At 51.9% G+C, this 21,862-nt stretch overlaps 2 protein-coding genes across 7 annotated transcripts in view; both read left to right on the top strand.

The window, feature by feature from the left end:
* The first annotated feature begins 100 nt into the window (after positions 1-100).
* Positions 101-9,760, top strand: tnfsf13 (TNF superfamily member 13). Its single transcript, XM_069186791.1, has 6 exons — positions 101-859; positions 4,231-4,330; positions 6,254-6,301; positions 7,220-7,338; positions 8,141-8,279; positions 9,077-9,760. Exons 1-6 carry the CDS (start codon positions 635-637, stop codon positions 9,184-9,186), a joined length of 741 nt encoding a protein of 246 aa, XP_069042892.1. The 5' UTR covers positions 101-634; the 3' UTR covers positions 9,187-9,760.
* Positions 9,761-12,522: 2,762 nt separating this feature from the next.
* The window catches only part of LOC102694789 (disks large homolog 4-like), a 111,818-nt gene continuing 102,478 nt past the window's right edge, over positions 12,523-21,862 (top strand). For 3 of the 6 annotated variants that reach the window (XM_069186785.1, XM_069186782.1, XM_069186780.1), the window contains exons 1-3: positions 12,524-12,805; positions 13,926-14,048; positions 15,279-15,349. In XM_069186785.1, the coding sequence (XP_069042886.1) occupies positions 12,787-12,805; positions 13,926-14,048; positions 15,279-15,349 (213 nt within the window). In that variant the 5' untranslated portion in view covers positions 12,524-12,786. Of the gene's footprint in view, positions 13,038-13,925; positions 14,049-15,278; positions 15,350-19,528; positions 20,488-21,862 lie in introns of those variants that run through there. The other 3 variants (XM_069186783.1, XM_069186781.1, XM_069186788.1) reach the window with 3 other exon arrangements.

Raw genomic sequence — 21,862 nt, 5'->3', positions numbered from 1 at the left:
CTTACCCAGCCAGAACAATTTGTCAAACTACACGTTTCTTTTCCTTCTTTAAAAGAAGAGTGTTTGGGGAGTCAGGTGACCCCCTCCACCCCAGTCCATGCTCCGTCAGTCACTGCACCCTATTGCCCCTCGGCGCGAGTGCGTGGGGGACGCGGGTGCTACCTGCTGTGGCTGACCCTCCGCCGCTGGGGCCGTGCTGTGTGGGCGTGGAGAGTCGGCTCCTGGGAGCGCCAGTGCCGGTAGTGCGTTCCTGCTGCCAGGCGAGTTTGTGACGATCGATAGGAAAATTACAGCTGCCAGCCGGCCGGATCGGCGGTGTGTCTGTGCGAGCAGGGGCGCCTGTACCCGGCCTGTGTGCTAATGCTCTCTCGCGCTGCGTGGGGGTGTGTGTGTGTTTTGATAATGAATCAGTGGTGTGGCCGAGGGTTTAACGGCGCTTCCTTTCCTGTTCCAAACCGCTGAAAGCCACAAGCCGCACTCCGGCGACCCGACCCGAACCTCACCCTCCGCCTCTCTCGCTCGCTCTTAAACACGGAGGTTTCGAAAACGAAACTTGTTCCCGGTTTGGGCGCACACGCTCAACACTCAATTAAACTCGCGTGTGGGGGGTTTTGTGCGCAAGAAGCGGGAGGCGATGTCGACTGCGCCCGCCGGGAGAGCGCCCGCGCCGGCCGGGTGGCGGGGCTCGGTTCTGTGGAGCTGCGCCGTGTCGCTGGCCCTGGCCTGCGCCTTCTCGGTTCTGCTCGGCCAGTCCCTGCAGATCCGGCACCTGCGCGCCGAACTCGCCGAGCTCAGGCAGCGGGCCGGCGCCGGGCCCGGCACGGCGGGGGCGGGGGCGCGAGCGGCGGACTCGAGCGAGGTAAGGAGCGGGAGCGCGAGCGAGGCAGGTGGGAGGGCGGCGGCGGGGGTCGCTCGTGGCGCGAGGAGCGGGGCCGACACGCTGAGGGGGTGGGGTGGGGAGAGGAAGACCGGGAACAGCGAGGGAGAGGGGGAATCCTGAAAACGTGCGGGCGGACGGGGAGAAAGAGGAAGAAAAAAATGAAGAAGCTAGCAGAAGGAAAAAAAGAGAGAGCGAAAGGGAGACCCATAAAGGAGGAGAAGGGAAAGCGTCGAGTTGTGAGAGTGATGACGGGCCCACAATTTTAACTTTCTCTCTTTGCGAATTTACAGCTGCAGTGGTATTAATGGACGCGATGTTCTGCGCAGCGAATGGGTCTCCTTTTTGGGTTTTGGTTCGGGATTATTATTTTTTCCTCCCAGCTTCAAATATCTCATTTAAATAATACACATATTATAGCACAGGGAAAGCTTTGTTCATCCACATAAATATATTTGAATATTGCTCCAATGCGTACTTTGACCGACACCTGAGCCGCGGATGGCGAAAAAGTGGATGTTTCCGCCGTCTGAAAGACGTGCCTCGCTCTTCCGCTGTCGGGTTAACACGGCCGGGCTGACTGTAGGAAGAGGAGAGCGCTAGTCAGGAGAGAAGGACGACGGACGTGACCTCGGGTCCCCTTTTCCATCCTCCTGCTGGTTCTGCACCCCAAATCTTTAGAGTGGGTCTGGTTGGCTGTGGTGCCTGGGATATATGCGATTGCAGTGCTGTGAACCTTCCTGAAAGCTAATTTCTATTAATTCCTTTAATTGCTCAATTAAGCAATACCTAGTATGGTGACCAGGGGCACCGCTGTGGTGCTGTCCTTCAGGTGACGTGATAAACAGAGGTCCTGACAGCTCGGGCAGCAAAGATCCCAGGGCACTGTTGGTAAGAGTAGGAGGCCTTAACCCCAGTGTCCTGGCTGAACCCCACTCTGGGCTTTGCAGTCTGGCCTTTAACTCAGCTGGTGCAGCAGTTTCTCCCTCCTCCCCCTGATCCGTGTGCAGGGGAGTCGCCCGGGAGTAATACGGTGCAGTATTGGAGTACAGAGTGGAGTATAGGAGTAATAGGGTGCAGTATTGGAGGTATGGGGTGAGGTATAGGAGTAATAGGGTGCAGTATTGGAGGTATGGGGTGAGGTATAGGAGTAATGGGGTGCAGTATTGGAGCTATGGGGTGAGGTATAGGAGTAATGGGGTGCAGTATTGGAGGTATGGGGTGAGGTATAGGAGTAATGGGGTGCAGTATTGGAGGTATGGGGTGAGGTATAGGAGTAATGGGGTGCAGTATTGGAGGTACGGGGTGAGGTATAGGAGTAATAGGTTGCAGTACTGGAGGTACTGGGTGAGGTATAGGAGTAATGGGGTGCAGTATTGGAGATATGGGGTGAGGTATAGGAGTAATAGGGTGCAGTTTTGGAGATATGGGGTGGAGTAATGGGGTGCAGTATTGGAGGTATGGGGTGGAGTATACGAGTAATGGGGTGCAGTATTGGAAGTACAGGGGGGGGTATAGGAGGTACGGGGTGCAGTTATGGAGGTACAGGGTGGAGTATACGAGTAATGGGGTGCAGTATTGGAGGTACTGGGTGAGGTATAGGAGTAATGGGGTGCAGTATTGGAGCTATGGGGTGAGGTATAGGAGTAATGGGGTGCAGTATTGGAGGTACAGAGTGGAGTATAGGAATAAGAGGGTGCAGTATTGGAGATATGGGGTGGAGTATAGGAGTAATAGGGTGCAGTATTGGAGATATGGGGTGGAGTAATGGGGTGCAGTATTGGAGGTACGGGGTGAGGTATAGGAGTAATGGGGTGCAGTTTTGGAGCTATGGGGTGAGGTATAGGAGTAATGGGGTGCAGTATTGGAGGTACAGAGTGGAGTATAGGAATAAGAGGGTGCAGTATTGGAGATATGGGGTGGAGTATAGGAGTAATAGGGTGCAGTATTGGAGATATGGGGTGGAGTAATGGGGTGCAGTATTGGAGGTACTGGGTGAGGTATAGGAGTAATGGGGTGCAGTATTGGAGGTACAGAGTGGAGTATAGGAATAAGAGGGTGCAGTATTGGAGATATGGGGTGGAGTATAGGAGTAATAGGGTGCAGTATTGGAGATATGGGGTGGAGTAATGGGGTGCAGTATTGGAGGTACTGGGTGAGGTATAGGAGTAATGGGGTGCAGTATTGGAGCTATGGGGTGAGGTATAGGAGTAATGGGGTGCAGTATTGGAGGTACTGGGTGAGGTATAGGAGTAATGGGGTGCAGTATTGGAGGTACAGGGTGAGGTATAGGAGTAATGGGGTGCAGTATTGGAGGTACGGGGTGAGGTATAGGAGTAATGGGGTGCAGTATTGGAGGTACGGGGTGAGGTATAGGAGTAATGGGGTGCAGTATTGGAGGTACGGGGTGAGGTATAGGAGTAATAGGTTGCAGTACTGGAGGTACTGGGTGAGGTATAGGAGTAATGGGGTGCAGTATTGGAGATATGGGGTGAGGTATAGGAGTAATAGGGTGCAGTTTTGGAGATATGGGGTGGAGTAATGGGGTGCAGTATTGGAGGTATGGGGTGGAGTATACGAGTAATGGGGTGCAGTATTGGAAGTACAGGGGGGGGTATAGGAGGTACGGGGTGCAGTTATGGAGGTACAGGGTGGAGTATACGAGTAATGGGGTGCAGTATTGGAGGTACTGGGTGAGGTATAGGAGTAATGGGGTGCAGTTTTGGAGCTATGGGGTGAGGTATAGGAGTAATGGGGTGCAGTATTGGAGGTACAGAGTGGAGTATAGGAATAAGAGGGTGCAGTATTGGAGATATGGGGTGGAGTATAGGAGTAATAGGGTGCAGTATTGGAGATATGGGGTGGAGTAATGGGGTGCAGTATTGGAGGTACTGGGTGAGGTATAGGAGTAATGGGGTGCAGTATTGGAGGTACAGAGTGGAGTATAGGAATAAGAGGGTGCAGTATTGGAGATATGGGGTGGAGTATAGGAGTAATAGGGTGCAGTATTGGAGATATGGGGTGGAGTAATGGGGTGCAGTATTGGAGGTACTGGGTGAGGTATAGGAGTAATGGGGTGCAGTATTGGAGCTATGGGGTGAGGTATAGGAGTAATGGGGTGCAGTATTGGAGGTACAGGGTGAGGTATAGGAGTAATGGGGTGCAGTATTGGAGGTATGGGGTGAAGTATAGGAGTAATGGGGTGCAGTATTGGAGGTACGGGGTGAGGTATAGGAGTAATGGGGTGCAGTATTGGAGGTATGGGGTGAAGTATAGGAGTAATGGGGTGCAGTATTGGAGGTACAGGGTGAGGTATTGCTCTGCTTACTGACCTGGGTGCTCTGCTTTGAAAGCCAGGGCGCCACCCCTCACCCCCAGACTCTTGGGGTGCAAAGAGAAAGGGGATCCTGCTGGAGCGAAACAGGAGGCAAACAGGACAGGACTGCAGCCAGAGTGAGTGACCTCCCTCCCTCCCTCTCTCTCCTGTACTTTTCGAATGACAGTCTGAAAGGGCATTCTTCCCTCTGCCCTGCATGCTCTCACTTCTCCCTCCTGCACTCTTTCTCATCTCTCTGCTTCTGGCCACTCTCTCTTCACCTGCTGCATAGAATTTGTCACACTGGCTGTACTGTCGACACTGCTAGAGCCACTGCTGTCCCTCTCCTCTCACACTCACCCTGAATTCACCAGCACACACACACTGTCACACCTGACTGTACTGTAAACACTGCTAGAGCCACTGCTGTCCCTCTCCTCTCACACTCCCCCTGAATTCACCAGCACACACACACTGTCACACCTGACTGTACTGTAGACACTGCTAGAGCCACTGCTGTCCCTCTCCTCTCACACTCCCCCTGAATTCACCAGCACACACACACACTGTCACACCTGACTGTACTGTAGACACTGCTAGAGCCACTGCTGTCCCTCTCCTCTCACACTCCCCCTGAATTCACCAGCACACACACACTGTCACACCTGACTGTACTGTAGACACTGCTAGAGCCACTGCTGTCCCTCTCCTCTCACGCTCCCCCTGAATTCACCAGCACACACACACACTGTCACACCTGACTGTACTGTAGACACTGCTAGAGCCACTGCTGTCCCTCTCCTCTCACACTCCCCCTGAATTCACCAGCACACACACACACTGTCACACCTGACTGTACTGTAGACACTGCTAGAGCCACTGCTGTCCCTCTCCTCTCACACTCACCCTGAATTCACCAGCACACACACACTGTCACACCTGACTGGACTGTAGACACTGCTAGAGCCACTGCTGTCCCTCTCCTCTCACACTCACCCTGAATTCACCTGCACACACACACACACTGTCACACCTGACTGTACTGTAGACACTGCTAGAGCCACTGCTGTCCCTCTCCTCTCACACTCCCCCTGAATTCACCAGCACACACACATTGTCACACCTGACTGTACTGTAGACACTGCTAGAGCCACTGTCCCTCTCCTCTCACACTCCCCCTGAATTCACCAGCACACACACACTGTCACACCTGACTGGACTGTAGACACTGCTAGAGCCACTGCTGTCCCTCTCCTCTCACACTCACCCTGAATTCACCAGCACACACACACACACTGTCACACCTGACTGGACTGTAGACACTGCTAGAGCCACTGCTGTCCCTCTCCTCTCACACTCACCCTGAATTCACCTGCACACACACACACACTGTCACACCTGACTGTACTGTAGACACTGCTAGAGCCACTGCTGTCCCTCTCCTCTCACACTCACCCTGAATTCACCAGCACACACACACACTGTCACACCTGACTGTACTGTAGACACTGCTAGAGCCACTGCTGTCCCTCTCCTCTCACACTCACCCTGAATTCACCAGCACACCTCACTGTCACACCTGACTGTACTGTAGACACTGCTAGAGCCACTGCTGTCCCTCTCCTCTCACACTCCCCCTGAATTCACCAGCACACACACACTGTCACACCTGACTGTACTGTAGACACTGCTAGAGCCACTGCTGTCCCTCTCCTCTCACACTCCCCCTGAATTCACCAGCACACACACACTGTCACACCTGACTGTACTGTAGACACTGCTAGAGCCACTGCTGTCCCTCTCCTCTCACACTCACCCTGAATTCACCAGCACACACACACTGTCACACCTGACTGTAGACTAAGATTGCAAGGCTGCACTGTTTAACTGACCCATTGACATCTTTTAGTTTAGAACTAGGTTCTGTGTTGAAATACCATTGAAATGTCAGGATCGACACCAGATGCAGGTCCATCACATTTGTACAGAGAGGAGCAGAACTCCCGGAGCTATCTGAGGTTCAGGCTTCCTCAGGTAGTTGTTTTTTTGTCATCCCACAGGGCGGCGCTCTTTTCTTCACTTGCTGCCCCTCTCCACACACTCCTACGGTGCGTAACGTTCTGGAGGATTATTGGTATTATTTTGTCTCTTTATGTACACTTCTCATTTGTTTTCTCTTTCTTTTTGAATAGTCTCTCCCTTAGTCTCTCTCACCCTGTTGCTTGTATTTATCCCAGTGCAGTCCTTTGCCCATTAGTACCTCTATATCCCAGCCAAATTTGCAAACTAAAAGTCAGAAAATATAACTTTACTACTTTTACATAATGTATTTTTCATTCTTCTGTGCTAATGTACTGTAGTGTCCAGTGTGTCTGTATTAACCCCTCTCTCTCTCTCAGTGCAGTGTTAATGGACTGTAGTGTCCAGTGTGTCTGTTTTAACCCCTCTCTCTCAGTGCAGTGTTAATGGACTGTAGTGTCCAGTGTGTCTGTATTAACCCCTCTCTCTCAGTGCAGTGTTAATGGACTGTAGTGTCCAGTGTGTCTGTTTTAACCCCTCTCTCTCAGTGCAGTGTTAATGGACTGTAGTGTCCTGTGTGTCTGTATTAACCCCTCTCTCTCAGTGCAGTGTTAATGGACTGTAGTGCCCAGTGTATCTGTATTAACCCCTCTCTCTCTCAGTGCAGTGTTAATGGACTGTAGTGCCCAGTGTGTCTGTATTAACCCCTCTCTCTCTCAGTGCAGTGTTAATGGACTGTAGCGTCCAGTGTGTCTGTATTAACCCCTCTCTCTCTCAGTGCAGTGTTAATGTGCTGTAGTGTCCAGTGTGTCTGTTTTAACCCCTCTCTCTCAGTGCAGTGTTAATGTACTGTAGTGTCTAGTGTGTCTGTATTAACCTCTCTCTCTCAGTGCAGTGTTAATGGACTGTAGTGTCCAGTGTGTCTGTATTAACCCCTCTCTCTCAGTGCAGTGTTAATGGACTGTAGTGTCCAGTGTGTCTGTATTAACCCCTCTCTCATGTTTCAGATGAAGATGACAGCACCTCTATCTCCTGGGGGGAGGGGTATCGGCAGGGGAGGGGGTTGCAGGTGTCGGGGGAGACAGTGACGGTGAAAACTGGAGGCCTCTACCACATCTACAGCCAGGTAGCTGCAGTGAAAGCCGTGTGAAGTCGTATCTTGCTCAAGCAGCCTGCAGGAGCTGAATGTCTTGAGTCTTGAACAGTGGCGATTTAGAGGCAGTTCCTCAGACATTATTGACGAAGGCCAGCACTGAGGGATTGCCTCAGTCCCAACCATGAAATGGGCAGGGCATCGCAACTCGGATATTGTGCATGTGTATCTTGAGACCTGGGACTTGGGTGTCTTTACTCTAAAGGAGGTGGGTGTGTGGAACAAGCTGCCCAGCTCCAACTGTGTTGTTAAAAAAGATCCCTTGGGATCCTGTAAGAAGCAGCTGCATGAGATCCAGGGATCAATAAGCTGAAGACTAGTGACTCTGGGCAAACAGCTACTCAGTGATTCTCTAAGCCCTTGCCTGTTTAAAACACAGAGCTGGCTTTGTTATTTAAAAAGTGCCTCGTCAGAGAGAATCAGTTCCCACAGCAGCCTGGAACCCCATGTGTACAGGTGGGCACTGACTGGAGCTGTCTGAAGGAGGGGAACCGGCTGCTGTGCCACACCAGGGATTTGAACCCCCAGCCCCCCAGCCGGGGTTTCAGGGCTCTGACCACAACTCATGTCATTCTATTAGAAATGAAACAAATCTAATAATATAAATATAAAGTTTTTTTGCTGGATCTGTTCAATGGAAGTTCTAGGTGTGTATTTGCTCGGGTTTCTGACTGCAGACTTAACAAGTGCTCTGCTCTGTGGAGGGTGTGAAAGCTCGTGTCCGGGTTCACCAGCACCGTGCTGATTCTTACCAGCCGGTGTGCGTGATTGACAGGTCCTGTATGGGGACCACACCTTTGCCATGGGTCATGTGATCAAGAAGAATCTCCACGGCAACGAGACGATCTTGATGAAATGCTCCAAGAACATGCCGGACAGTGAGGACAAGGCCTTCAGCAGCTGCTACAGCGCAGGTGTGTGTGAGACACCTGTGTGTGCTTGTAAAACCCTGTGTGCATCTTTGTGAAATCTGTGCATGCGAGTGAGTGTGTGAAATCCTGTGTGTATGTTTGTGAAACCTATGAGTGTGTGTGTGTGTGAGAAACCAGTGTGTGTGTGAAATCCTGTGTGTGTCTTTGTGAAACCTGTGTGTATGAGTGGAGGAAATGAATGTGTGTGTGAAATCCTGTGTGTGTCTTTGTGAAACCTGTGTGTATGAGTGGAGGAAATGAATGTGTGTGTGAAATCCTGTGTGTGTCTTTGTGACACCTGTGTACTGTAGGTGAGTGAGTGGGGGAAATGTGTGTGTAGATTCCATTGCATGCAGGTTAGAAGAAAAGGGCAGAATGGTGCCAGCAGATCGTCCCCCAGGGGCCTTGTTCCTGCGGAAGGATGGACAGTATAAACATGAGAGTGTAACACTGGACTGGAGAGAAACCAGCTAGACCACATTCAGAAGATGGTTTTGGGAGCTGTGTTAAAGAAAGGACATTGTGTCTCAGTGGGTGATTTATTCTGTGTCTGGAGCTTCAGGTCTCTGACACAGTCAGGTGTTCAGGTGTCAGTCAGTGTCTGCCTCTCAGTGTGTCTGACTGTGATTCAGTGTGTCTTAGTGTGTGAGGTATTCAGTGCCTGGAGTCCTGAAGCTCTCTGACTGTGTCAGTCAGTGTCTGCCTCTGTGTCTGCCTCTGTGTGTCTTAGTGTGTGAGGTATTCAGTCTCTGGAGTCCTGAAGCTCTCTGACTGTGCCTGTCTGTGTCTCGCTCTGTCAGGTGTTTTCTACCTGGAGTCGGGGTCGGTCGTGGAGCTCTCTGTGCTGCGCAAGGATGCCAGACTCAAACTGGAGCCCTACTACACCTATCTGGGCCTATATCGGATCTGACTGGACCCACTGAGTACTGGAAAGGCACACTGACACAGTCAGGGCATGAGACGCGCTTAGGGATGACTGAGGGACCCTCACTGACATGCTGACACACCGAGAGAGGACTGAGACTCACTGAGGGACCCTCACACACTGAAACATGCTGACACACTGAGGGACTGAGAGACCCTCACTGACACACTGAAACACACTGACACACTGAGGGACTGAGACACAGTGAGACACTCAGAGACTGAGACACACTGAGGAAATGAGAGACCCTCACTGACACACTGAGACACACTGGCACACTGAGGGACTGAGATACACTGACACTCGCTGACACACTTCAAAAGTTGAGCTTCTACAGCATGGCTGGCAGCTTGTTCCAGACCCCCACCACTCTCTGTGTAAAAAAACACATCCTGGTCCTACACAGCACCTGCTTGCTCAGCTCAAAGCTAATTCATCTGTAGTGATTTAGCAGGTGAGAAAGACAGACAGCAACGGGCTTATTGTAGTTTTATTCACAAGAAATTTAATTTAATGTGTTTTGTCAATATATATTTTAAATAAAATATTTAAATTAAAAGTGCTGTCTGGTATGACTGAAATGTTCCAGCAATATTTAACACACACTAGCTAGAGGGTTGTCATTTCACATGGGAGAACAACAGGACATCAGCATTATCACACAGGATCTGATGTCGGGTGCCCTTATTGGCCTGATGCAGACGCTCACATGGACAAAGCCCAAGTGGGTATGAAAAGGGTTATGAGATGGATTTCGCCAAGAACGGAATTGTTGCCATTATTGTTTATTGTGACATCTAGTGGCTGATCCGCTGTTTTACAGTTACAAGGTGAAGACGGTATATCCCCATCCAAATTTCTTTTCCCAGCCGCTTCTTCCAATTCGGGGTCTCAGGGGAGCAGGAGTCTATTCTGGCAAGCAGTGGGCTCAAGGCAGGGTACACCCTGGATGGGACGCCGATCCATCGCAGGGCACACGCAGACACACTTCCACTAGAGCCAGTTTTCCCAGAACCCAGTTAAGCTTCCAGTCTGTCTTGGACTATGGGAAGAAACTGGAGCACCCAGAGAAAAAACCTGTGTGAACACAGGGAGAACATACAGACTCCGTGCAGGCTATATATCCTATCCCTTTTAACTACAGCTGGGAAACAAACTATTGTAAAAATACAATTTCAACACTGTCAGTCTTACTTGGGGTGCCGTGGCATTGAAGGTGTTATATAAATTGATAAGCATTTAAAGTTTCATTATTGTGGGGAATTGAGTGTGTATTACTGTCTCAGTGTGGGCCTGTATTAGTATCGTGCTGAGAAAATGCTCCCAAAGAGACAGCAGCTCCTGGCACACAGACGATGCTGGGGCGTCTTTACAGCGGAAGTGACTTTCTTACAAACCAGACGGCATCTTCTTTTAAATCTGAGCTCCTGAAAATACTGTCCCTCTGGTGTGGAGTTCCATTGGAGTGTGAAGGGTCAGTAACAGAGAGGAGCACACGTGTGTGTGGAGTGTGAAGGGTCAGTAACAGACAGGAGCACATGTGTGTGTGTGTGGAGTGTGAAGGGTCAGTAACAGACAGGAGCGTGTGTGTGTGTGGAGTGTGAAGGGTCAGTAACAGACAGGAGCGTGTGTGTGTGTGGAGTGTGAAGGGTCAGTAACAGACAGGAGCGTGTGTGTGTGTGGAGTGTGAAGGGTCAGTAACAGATAGGAGCACACGTGTGTGTGTGTGTGGAGTGTGAAGGGTCAGTAACAGATGTACACTTGTGTGCTGTGGGTATCAGTGAGCCGTTACGTGGCTCAGTCAGCCATGTTTGTACATGTGCTCAGTGATGACTTGGCCGTGTCTTGGAAGCAGCTGGTCGTGAGAGGTTTTCCTCCCTTCCATTCTCTCGGCCCCACTGCGCCGGCTTGCATTCCTGACCAGCCCCAGCTGCTGAAGGGCTAGGCTCCCTCACAGCCCTCAGACAGGCTACACACGAGGAGCTGCGTCCCAGCCATTCCAGCCAGACTGCCAGGACTCATCGCCCAGCCTGAAACACCCCAGAGAATGTTTTTAACACAGCCTGGCAACTTGATCCAGACACCCCCCACTCTTTGTGTAAACCGCTGCCTCCTGTCCTCAGTCCTGAATGAACTGTTCACACTTGTGTTCACTGGTAGATCCAGCGGACGACTTCAGGTCCAACTATCAAATCCAGGACTTAGAAGGCCTTTGACCACTTGTATTTTTTTTTCTGTTCACAACTAAAGGGACTATGTCCCTTTAAGATCATCCATGCGTTTTCCAATTCAGGATCGTGGGGGAGCCGGAGCCTATCCCGGGAAGCAATGGGCGCAAGGCGGGGTATACCCTGGACGGGACACAAGTCTTTAAGAGCAGGAATAATAAACCTTTTTCTTACCTCAACAGCTGTGTTTTTAATTCTGTCTGTCATGTTGCGCTGTAATCGTAATGTAAACGATTAAATGTAAACAGCTTCTTTTATTTTTCCGAACAACGGACACGCACATCTCAGCTCAGCTTCAAAACTAACTACGGCAAGTCGCCATGGACATACATGACGCTATCTTACAGCATAGTCAAGTCAATAATTCAGTCAAGGCAATGTTTCAGTTCTATAGCGCAGTTTTATTGAGGGCAGCCAGTCCAGCGGCCAGCAGGGGGCAGTGCAGCTGAGCTGGCAGCTCCTGCCAGAAGTGCTCCAGCTGTTTCAATGGTGCTTCCTGGTCCTCCTCCTCCTCCTCCTCTGGCGCTTCACACTGGACCTCCTGACTCGCCTCCTCCTGCGCACTGGACGGGACGCTCGTCTATGCCTCTTGGCCATGTCTGCGGTCTGTCCGGAAGGCGGCACTGTGCCCTTTTTAAAGCCTCCGGGGAAAAGCGGGCACCCCCCCCTAGTCGTCATCTACGTCACAGCTTGTAGTTATGACGCGTGGATGACATCATATCCCTGTTTAACAAAACAGTCTGTCGGGCCCCAGCAAAGAGTGCGGTTTCCCCCTGCTTTCATCACTCAGCGCCAGCCCAGTGAAAGCACCAAAACAAAATAAAACCAGTTTTATTTCAAGTGGTGTTTCAAGCAGTTAAACTCAACATTATGTTTTGGAAACTTAAAATATTTGTTTAAGAGCCGTTTTAAAGGGTTAAATCGAAAGCTATAATTATTATTTGTATTGGGACACACTGTTTTCAATAAATACATTTATTTATGCAGTCGTTTATAAACACACGGTCCGGAGAATATTACCCAAGTGAACTACAGCACCACTCTCGTCCACGTCAGTATTAAGCGGCACCGTAAATCTGGTCTTGTATAGCATGCTTTCATTCTGTAATACGGCATGCAAAAAGTTTAATCATGAGGTTATTTTATAGCTTAAGTAGTATCCTTTAACGCAAGTATTCCTTTCGACTAAATACGGTCTTAATAAAACAATATCGTGGTCGAGAGCAGGAGCCAGAACTGCATTTCCCAGAAGTCCCCCGTGGGATTTCTAAAGAGGGTTAGAAGCAGTTGCTCCGGAGGGACGGGGGGATTAAGGGACAGGAGAAAGTCGAGAGGGAGGGAGTAAGAGAGAGGGAGAATGCCGCTGAGGAAACAGGGTGAGTGTCGGAGCCGGTCTCGGCCTCAGTCCCGGTTCGTCTCCGTTACAGGTCGGGTAGGGGGTTCGGTACCCAGAGTTCCCGCCCAAACGCCCTTCTCGAGCGAGAAACCCGGGTCTGCGTGCGTGTCTAGAGCGCGCGCCGTCTGCGAGTCGGCGCTTCAGGGCCCCACGGCTCCGTGGGACACAGACCCAGAACTTTCCGTGACGAGACAGGAGACTTTTGTGTGGAGGTGTGTTTTTGAGTGTTTAACCGACAGAAGTCGTGTGAAGGAGAGCGGCCGGAGCCCGGAGTCACCTGTCCGCCGGCTGTCCGCTGAAACCCGTCACTGCCTTTCGAGGAATGACATTTAAAACCGCGAACAGGCAGCACTTCTTTACAGAAAGGGTTGTGGGGGCATGGAACAAGCAGTCCAGACAAGTTGAAGCCGATAACCTGGCTTCTTTCAAAGTACAGCATTTAAAACTGCAAACAGGAGGCACTTCTTTACACAAAGAGTGGTGGGAGTGTGGGATTAGCTGCCCAAGCACACTGAGGCTGATAACACCGCCTTCTTTCCAAGAATTGCATTTGAAATTGAGAATTGGTGGGGGAGATACATCTTTACCCAAGAGGGTGGGAGTGTTGAACAAGTGTTGTTGAGCTAGTTCAAGAAGTGGCTGGGTGATGCGATCCTGGGACCAGCTAGCTACTATCTGCCAAACAGGCTTAACAGGCAGTGGTTTACCAGACAGAATAAAAGTCACCAGAAGGAAGAGAAATTCAGAAACTGTCCCAATTATTATTTTCATGGCAGGGTGGGCCATATTTAAAAAAAAAGAAGAAATGACCCGTTCAACTAAACTGTTTCACTTTAACAGACGGTAGTGGAGTAGAGAGTGGAAGTCCTGATCTTTTTAACCGTTTCAAAGTAGATTGATAACTGGTTTCAGGTGGACAAAGAAGACCCCGAGACACTGTTATTTATGTGTACTGTAAGAAGGCAGTCCTTGCCTGCCCAGAGAGGGGCGAACGGCTCTCTTACAGCACGCAGCGATGTCCTCCCCAGGTGTCCACCTCTCTCCCAGTAGCTCTCACTTCTATAACCGCCTGCCTGTCCGTCTCTGTCCTCCCGGCCCAGACACGGAGAAAGCCCTGCGCTTGATGGAGGAGTGTCAGTCGGAGACCGGCGACGAGGGGTTCCGGGCTCGGGCCGAGAAGCTCCTGAACATCTTCCAGAGCGACCTCTTCCAGGCCCTGCTGGGTGAGGCTGCAGGTTGGGTTAGGCTACAGGCTGTGTTTCGATGGGAGGTTCCCGTTTCGAACCCCACCTCCTCCTCCTCCCACCCCCCACAGAGCTGTGCCCCCGTCTCCCTGATGGAGCTTCTGTGGGCAAGCTGTGGATATCCTGTCCAGCACCTGTTGTGCCCCAGGTAACTGTCCAGTTGGCCCCCCTGCCCTACGAATCAACAGCCCAGGCTGATGCAAGCGGACAGGTGCCCAGAAAGACGCAGGCTGGCGCTGTTGCACGGCCGAAAGGACGCCCAGGCCTGTTTAAGGCCACCCAACCCTGAAGGCCCCAAGCCAACTGTACCCACTTTTGGGGGAACACCAGTCACAGTGGGGCGAATGAGGGCCCAGAGCAGAACCAGCACTGTCTGGACTGTAGGGGCTCAGCCTGCTCCCTGATCGAGCGCCTTCACTGGCTGAGCCCCATCAGGAGCCCCCAGGCTGGGCTGTTTCTAAGAGATTTTGGAAACCTTCTGGACGTGGGCCTCCTCGGGAGCACAGACACGGGGCCTCTTCGTTGTACAGCCCTAGGTGCAACTCCACTCTGCCCCCTGCAGCCTGACCAGAGGAACAGTATGAACACAGGGGGCGAGGATGAGACACAGGGGCCTTAACTGTCTGGGGTCTGTAAAACTGTACAGGAGGGGGGTCCCCTCTACCTCTGTGTCTTCCCCTGTCGCCCCTCTCTCGCTTTCCACCCCCCTCTTTCAGATCTCACACTCCGTCTCTCCCAGCCTCTCTCTCTCCCTCTGCCTATCTGTCTATATTTAGTGGGGATGTAATCTGCTGGTTTAGCTGAGGCGGAGGGATTAGAGCTGAGAGGCTCTTGCAGCACTGCCCGATTAAGAGCAGATCATCCAGGAAGCTTGTCACGGAGGCACGGCAGGCAGGCCGAGAGAGAGACGGGAGGAATGAGGCTGAGAGCTGCTGTTTTCTGCTCTGCACCCACTGTGTGGATGGGGCGCTTGGGCTGTGGGATGAATCACAGACATACAGTACTCAGACAGCCAGCAGGTCAGGCAGGCTGGCTGATCCCTGACTGACAGACTGCCCGCTCTGCAAAACCTGGGGTGGATTCGACAGCAGTGCGGCGGGGGTCTCTGTTCCTCGGTGGCTCCCTCTGTCTCTCTTCCTGCCCCTCACACTCTCCCAATCTCCCTGCCTTCTCTCGCTCACTCCCCTCTCTCTGGTTCTCTCTCCCCAGATATCCAGGAGTTCTATGAAGTGACTGTGTGTGAGAGTCGGCTGGTGGGTCGACCTCGGACTCCTGTGCTGGTAGGACTTGGGTTTTACAGCTCCACAGGGATGTGTGTGTGTGTGTGTGCGCTGGGGAAAACACTATCCCAGACTGCCCAATGGTTCTTTCATCCTGAAGTGCCTTTCTGCCCTGCAGTTTCACACCTCTTCCACTAGAGGACAGGAGATGTCCACAGCTGGCACAGTGTCTCGGGCACTGGTTCCCAGCCCCAGCAACTGCAGGAGCACTGTGTCTGCTGGTCTTCACTCTGTCTGCGCTCTTTGATCTGCTTGATCAGTTTAGACTTTATTTTACCGGTTTCTTCAGCCAGTCCCGATTGTGAAAAATACACAACTTCCGGTTTCCAGCACATCCCGCACTGAGATCTTCACACAGCCTCTACTTGCCATGGTTACCGGTTGGTCATTTGATGATGAGCAGACACACGTGGGAGTGACAGTGTATCAGAAGTGCACACGATGAAAAATATAAATAGAAAGTGTCCTACGTGTGCAGGGTAAAGGAAATACAGTAAGTCTCTTTAGCTCCACGCAGAGGGCGGTAGGTGGGGACATGAGACAAGATACCGCAGGGTTCAAGACAAACTCAGCTCTGTAGACGTAGGGTGAACTGTGAAGCAAGGGGCCCAGCTGCACTGTTGAAGCCGGCTCTGTGGGATCCTTCGAGAAGTGGTTAGGTAATGGGTTCCCGGTGAGCTACTAATGAGCTACTGAACTCAGCTACCTAATGAGCTACCGAACGCGTCTGATGGACTGAATGCAGCTCCTCTCATCTGGAATAGACCCAGCACTACCAGAGGAGCTGTCTCCCCCTCCATGACAGCAGCTCTGTGCGTATACCCTCCCTCCATGTCTGCCAACGCTTCAGACCTGTGGGGTCCAGCCCTGGCAGGAGAATACCTGGAGCCAGAGCCGCACTGAGCACCCCAGAGATCGCCACCTCCTTTCCCTCTGTTCCTGCTGCTGCCTCTCTGTCTCAGTCACGCTCTCCCACTCTTCAGACTGTTCCCCTTCCCAGAGAGTGGCACGCAGGGGTCCCGCTGAGCTTTCATTGGCTTAATTAACCAGCTGAGCAGTTTCTTTAATGAGCAGAAAGGAGCGCGGTCCCCAGGTCTCTAACACGCTGACATTCTCCTGCTCCCTGCCCCCTGCTGGCTCATGCGTGAGGCTTTTCAAGAGTGTCCAGATCTGCAGTGCTGGTTTTTTAAAAACAAAAACTACAACAACTTCAGGTAGACTGTGTATAGTTTTTTTTGGAGAAAAAGTTTCACAAGGGTCACAAAACAAGAGGGGGCCTTGCAGCCTCCCCATCCCCTCTAGCAGTTAGTAATTAATCTAAAGATCTCACCCTGACCTCTGTTAGTAAAACGACTGGGTATCGGGTCCAACAAGGAGCTTGTTCCAGACTCCCACCACCCTTTGTGTAAAGATGTGCCTCCTGTTCTCATTTCTTTACACACTTCCACTGAAAGCTGTTACTCTCCCCAGCCCCCTACCCTCATCTCTGACTCTCAGGACCAATTTAACCTGGCAGGTCTCCCCTGAAACCAGGACTCATTAAAGCTGCTCTGATATGTGAACTGTACCCCTAAACCACCAATATACTGCAGTGAGGAGACTGGAACAAGATCACCCTGAAAAGGTCTTGCCAGAAAGTGGTGTGATTACCTCCCTTAATGCAAGTGAAAATTAATTTGCTAGCCCTCTAATTGCCTGTTAGCCTAATTGGTACAAGTAAGCGTGCCTCTGACCTCCCTCTCCTTTGTGCTGGGTAGGTTGCTGTTAAGAAGGATCAACAGCTGCTCTGTGTCTAGCGTTTTCCTCTAATTTATATTGGCTGTGCAGTTTGGCTTAGCAGTTGCGCGCTGTAGTGTGATTGTGGGTCTGTATGTGAAGAGGCTATGTGTCTGTAGTGTGATTGTGGCTCTGTATGTGAAGAGGCTATGTGTCTGTAGTGTGATTGTGGACCTGTATGTGAAGAGCCTGTGTGTCTGTAGTGTGATTGTGGACCTGTACATGAAGAGCCTGTGTGTCTGTAGTGTGATTGTGGGTCTGTATGTGAAGAGAGAGCTTATGTGTCTGTAGTGTGATTGTGGGTCTGTATGTGAAGAGCCTGTGTGTCTGTAGTGTGATTGTGGGTCTGTATGTGAAGAGCCTGTGTGTCTGTAGTGTGATTGTGGACCTGTACATGAAGAGCCTGTGTGTCTGTAGTGTGATTGTGGGTCTGTATGTGAAGAGCCTGTGTGTCTGTAGTGTGATTGTGGGTCTGTATGTGAAGAGCCTGTGTGTCTGTAGTGTGATTGTGGACCTGTACATGAAGAGCCTGTGTGTCTGTAGTGTGATTGTGGGTCTGTATGTGAAGAGAGAGCTTATGTGTCTGTAGTGTGATTGTGGGTCTGTATGTGAAGAGCCTGTGTGTCTGTAGTGTGATTGTGGGTCTGTATGTGAAGAGCCTGTGTGTCATTTTGCTCTGTACTGAGTGCGGTCGGCTCATTGACTGTCTCACCCCAAAGGACAGGTGTCTTTATCATCCTCAACTGCTTTAGTGCTGTACCACCGCCCAGCCTCTGTGGGGGGGGGGTGGTGGTGGGGGAAGTGATGTTCAGTCTCCTGAGCAGAGCCTGCTCCTCTGGGAGTGCACATACATGCACACTCCCCTGCGGATCTCCATGCATTGGTACAGCCCTGTGCCTTAAAGGTACACCGCACTCATTGCTCTCTGTCACTGACCTGCGTCCTGTGGGACAATTACTACTGAGCAGCAACTAGTCCATTCTAGGTTTTACCTCCTGCAGAAACGAATAAACTGCTTGGACTAGCAAACTGCACTGATGAAGCAGAAAATATACAGGATGCTTATAAAGTGTTTAAAACGCCACATGGTGGATCACTGCGATTGAGATCAAATTCAGATGGGACCATGGGACTCTCATGGACACAGTGCAACATCACCAGTGTCCACCAGAGGGCACATTCGGGGTCTAAAATCACCAGCAAGCCATAATGTCTGTGTTCTGAACATGCCAACTAACTTCCTAAGCAGCCTGTATGCAGCTGTAGGGGCAAGTTTGAATGATTTATTCAACACAGTGAAACCTAAAGTGCATTAAACTGCAATGCAGCGGGCTCCCGTTTTACAGTGTCGACGGTCAGACCCCCATCTCAGACTCAGACAGGCTTTGTGTTGCCAGTAATGGGTTTAATTAGTTTATAAGGGACTCAGGTGGAATGACAGCCAGGAGTGTTCTGGCTCTCCAGGACTGGAGATGGCCCCCTGCTATAAAACCTGCAGCTGTACAGTCCCATTGTTATACAGGAGGAGTCTAACTGACAAGCTGAACCCCTATTTCTGCTTGACTTTGTGTAGTTGTGGGCATATAATAAGTGTTTTAAGTTACCCTAGTAATTATAAAAGGCAGGGCAGAGTACAGAGAGGAAACTTCAAGAATTCTTCAAGACAAGGCAGAGGAGGTATTTTACTGGATTTCTAGGGAACATTGTCATGTGATTCTGAGTCCCAGCCTGGACCAGGAGATGGAGTGGACACAGTGAGGCCCCGAGCTGGGAATGGGGAGAGTGGGGTGTGGAAGGGAGAGTGGTGCTGTGGGCTTGCTCCGTTCTCCACCATCGTCAGGGGGCGCAGCTGTTCGCTCGTATCCTCTCCCTTTTTCTCCTCCTGTCGTTCTTCCATCTTCCACTCCCTCCCAGCCCCTTTCCTCTTGCTTTGTCCCTTCCAGTATTTCTCCCACTGCTCCCTCTCCCTCGCTTTCCTTTCCCACTGTCGCCCTCCGTCCCTCCCTCTGCACCCAGTCTGTCTTCAGGATGGGTGAGACTGACCTCTGACCCCCTTGTCAGTGAGGCCATGCCCTTTGACCCTGGGCGTCTGTGCATTGGAGCAGCTGGTGGCTGGCGCCGGGGCAGAGAGTTCAGGATCTCGGGTGGAATCGTGAAGGAGAGAGAGGGGGTAGGAGTGCGTGAGTGTGCTAGTACATGCGTGGGGCCCGGCGCGTGGTGCCGAGGCATGGCTGAGTCGTGGCGAAGTCCGGCTGAGTCACGGCTGAGCGGGCGATAACCAAGGCAACGAGAGCAACAACACCCGCTCGGCGCCACGGCAACAGCAGCTGCCCCATCGCCACAGCAACAACTAAAACATCGCCACGGCAACAGCAGCAGGACCCCCCCCCCCCCCACCACCACCACCACCGTCACGCTACCAAGGAAAACAAACGTCTCGCAAGGCCAACCCCCAAACTGCGACCCCACTCTTCCCGTATCCCTCATTCTCTTTCATCTTCTCTTTTATGATGTTAATCAGTTCCTGGATCAAGGATGACTGCGCTGCTCGCACGCTGAACACGCTCTGCGTTTGGCTTCCCTCTCTCTCTCTCACACACGCACACACGCGCTCCGTCTGCCTCCCCCCTCCCTCCCCGTTCTCTCTCTTTTTCTCTCGCTCTCAAGCCCTTCCTCCCCTCCCTGTGGTTCTCTTCATTCTTCCCCTGCTTCCATTTCTTCGTCTGCCGTCGCCCGCACATTCCCTCTCTCTCTCTCTCTCTCCTCCTCTCCTCCTCTCTCCTCGGTTCATTCTCTCCTCCCCCTCTCTTCCTCTCTTTTCTCCTATTTCCCCCTCCCCCCAGCAGCACTGACCCTTCCATTCTCCCCGGCTCGGACCTGTCTCCCCCCCCTCTTCCCTTTTCCCCTGTCCCTCCTTCCTTCCTTCCTTCTTTCCTTCCCTCCCTCCATCCCTCTCTCTCGCAGCCTCCCTTCATTCCCTCTCCGTCTCTGTCATACACACAAACAGAGCAGCACGCGCTCTCCCCCTCTCCTCTCTCACGCTCTGTCATACATACTAACGCTGAACCCCAGCCCATTCTCTCTCCCTTTACCCCCCCACACACCTACCCCAGCACCTCCTCTGCACTTCCTCTCTCTCCTACTTCCACGTACCCCCCCACCCCCCCAGTCCTCTCCCTCTCTCCCTCTTCTCCTTTCTTCCCGGTTCAATCCAAAAAAGACTACAAGAATCGGAAAGACAGGGATAGCGCCGACGGAGACGGAGTGCCGGCGAGGCTGGCCGGGCATGTTCGGGGCTCGGCTGTGAGAACCACCTGTTTCTTTCGGAAACAATGGACTGCCTGTGTATCGTCACCACCAAGGTAAGGCAGCTCGGCTCTCTGGGTATCCCGTCTGCCGCCGTGGTGGTACAGAGAGAGGGAGGGAGCCGCGCGCCTCCGTGTGTCTGTGAGAGAAACGGAGAGAGCAGGACTGGGGGGAGCGAGAGAGACAGCGGCGTGTTTAACGTTTGTTTTTTTCTTTCGGGAGAGGGGATCCCCTCCCGCTCCCCTCCTTCTCTGCTCCCGCGTCCCTCTCGCGCTCGGTGTCTTTCCCCTCTTGGAGCGCACCGTCACGCTCCGTCTCTCGCTGCTCCCTCTCGTTTCTCTCGGCGCGTTCTGCTCCACCTCCTGTCTTTTGTTCGGTTTTTTGGAAGCCTTCCTGCTTCTCTTCCTCGCAGCCTTCTCCTTCACACTTGTGTGCGATCGTCTGTCTTCCCGGGACGGGGGGTAGGGGTGGTGGAGAAAGGGGAAGTGGGGTATGGGCACAGTAAGTTCACAGATGCCCTGTCTCTGTGCTTTCTTGTCTTTGACTTTTATACCAATTTTGAAAGTGTCAGTTCTCTGCTCCTTTGCACACAAGGACAAAAATAAAAAAAGTTCCTGCCCTTGGTCAATATCCTGGAACGTTAGAACAGTCTGTGACCAGGTGCGTTAGAACAGCCTGTGACCAGGAGTGTTAGAGGAGTCTGTGACCAGGAGCGTTAGAACAGCCTGTGACCTGGAGTGTTAGAACAGCCTGTGACCTGGAGTGTTAGAGGAGTCTGTGACCAGGAGCGTTAGAGGAGTCTGTGACCAGGAGCGTTAGAGGAGTCTGTGACCAGGAGCGTTAGAGGAGTCTGTGACCAGGAGTGTTAGAACAGCCTGTGACCTGGAGTGTTAGAGGAGTCTGTGACCAGGAGTGTTAGAGGAGCCTGTGACCTGGAGTGTTAGAGGAGCCTGTGACCTGGAGCGTTAGAGGAGTCTGTGACCAGGAGTGTTAGAGGAGTCTGTGACCAGGAGTGTTAGAACAGCCTGTGACCAGGAGTGTTAGAGGAGTCTGTGACCAGGAGCGTTAGAGGAGTCTGTGACCAGGAGTGTTAGAGGAGTCTGTGACCAGGAGCGTTAGAAGAGCCTGTGACCAGGAGCGTTAGAGGAGTCTGTGACCAGGAGCGTTAGAGGAGCCTGTGACCAGGTGCGTTAGAACAGCCTGTGACCAGGAGCGTTAGAGGAGTCTGTGACCAGGTGCGTTAGAACAGCCTGTGACCAGGAGTGTTAGAGGAGTCTGTGACCAGGAGCATTAGAAGAGCCTGTGACCAGGAGTGTTAGAGGAGTCTGTGACCAGGAGTGTTAGAGGAGTCTGTGACCAGGAGTGTTAGGGGGGCCTGTGACCAGGAGTGGGGCACGTGAGGCTATGTAACCAGGAGCAATAAAAGAGCTC

Source organism: Lepisosteus oculatus, chromosome 3 (assembly GCF_040954835.1).
Source record: "Lepisosteus oculatus isolate fLepOcu1 chromosome 3, fLepOcu1.hap2, whole genome shotgun sequence".
NCBI lineage: Eukaryota > Metazoa > Chordata > Actinopteri > Semionotiformes > Lepisosteidae > Lepisosteus > Lepisosteus oculatus.
This window is presented reverse-complemented; position numbering and strand designations above follow the sequence as displayed.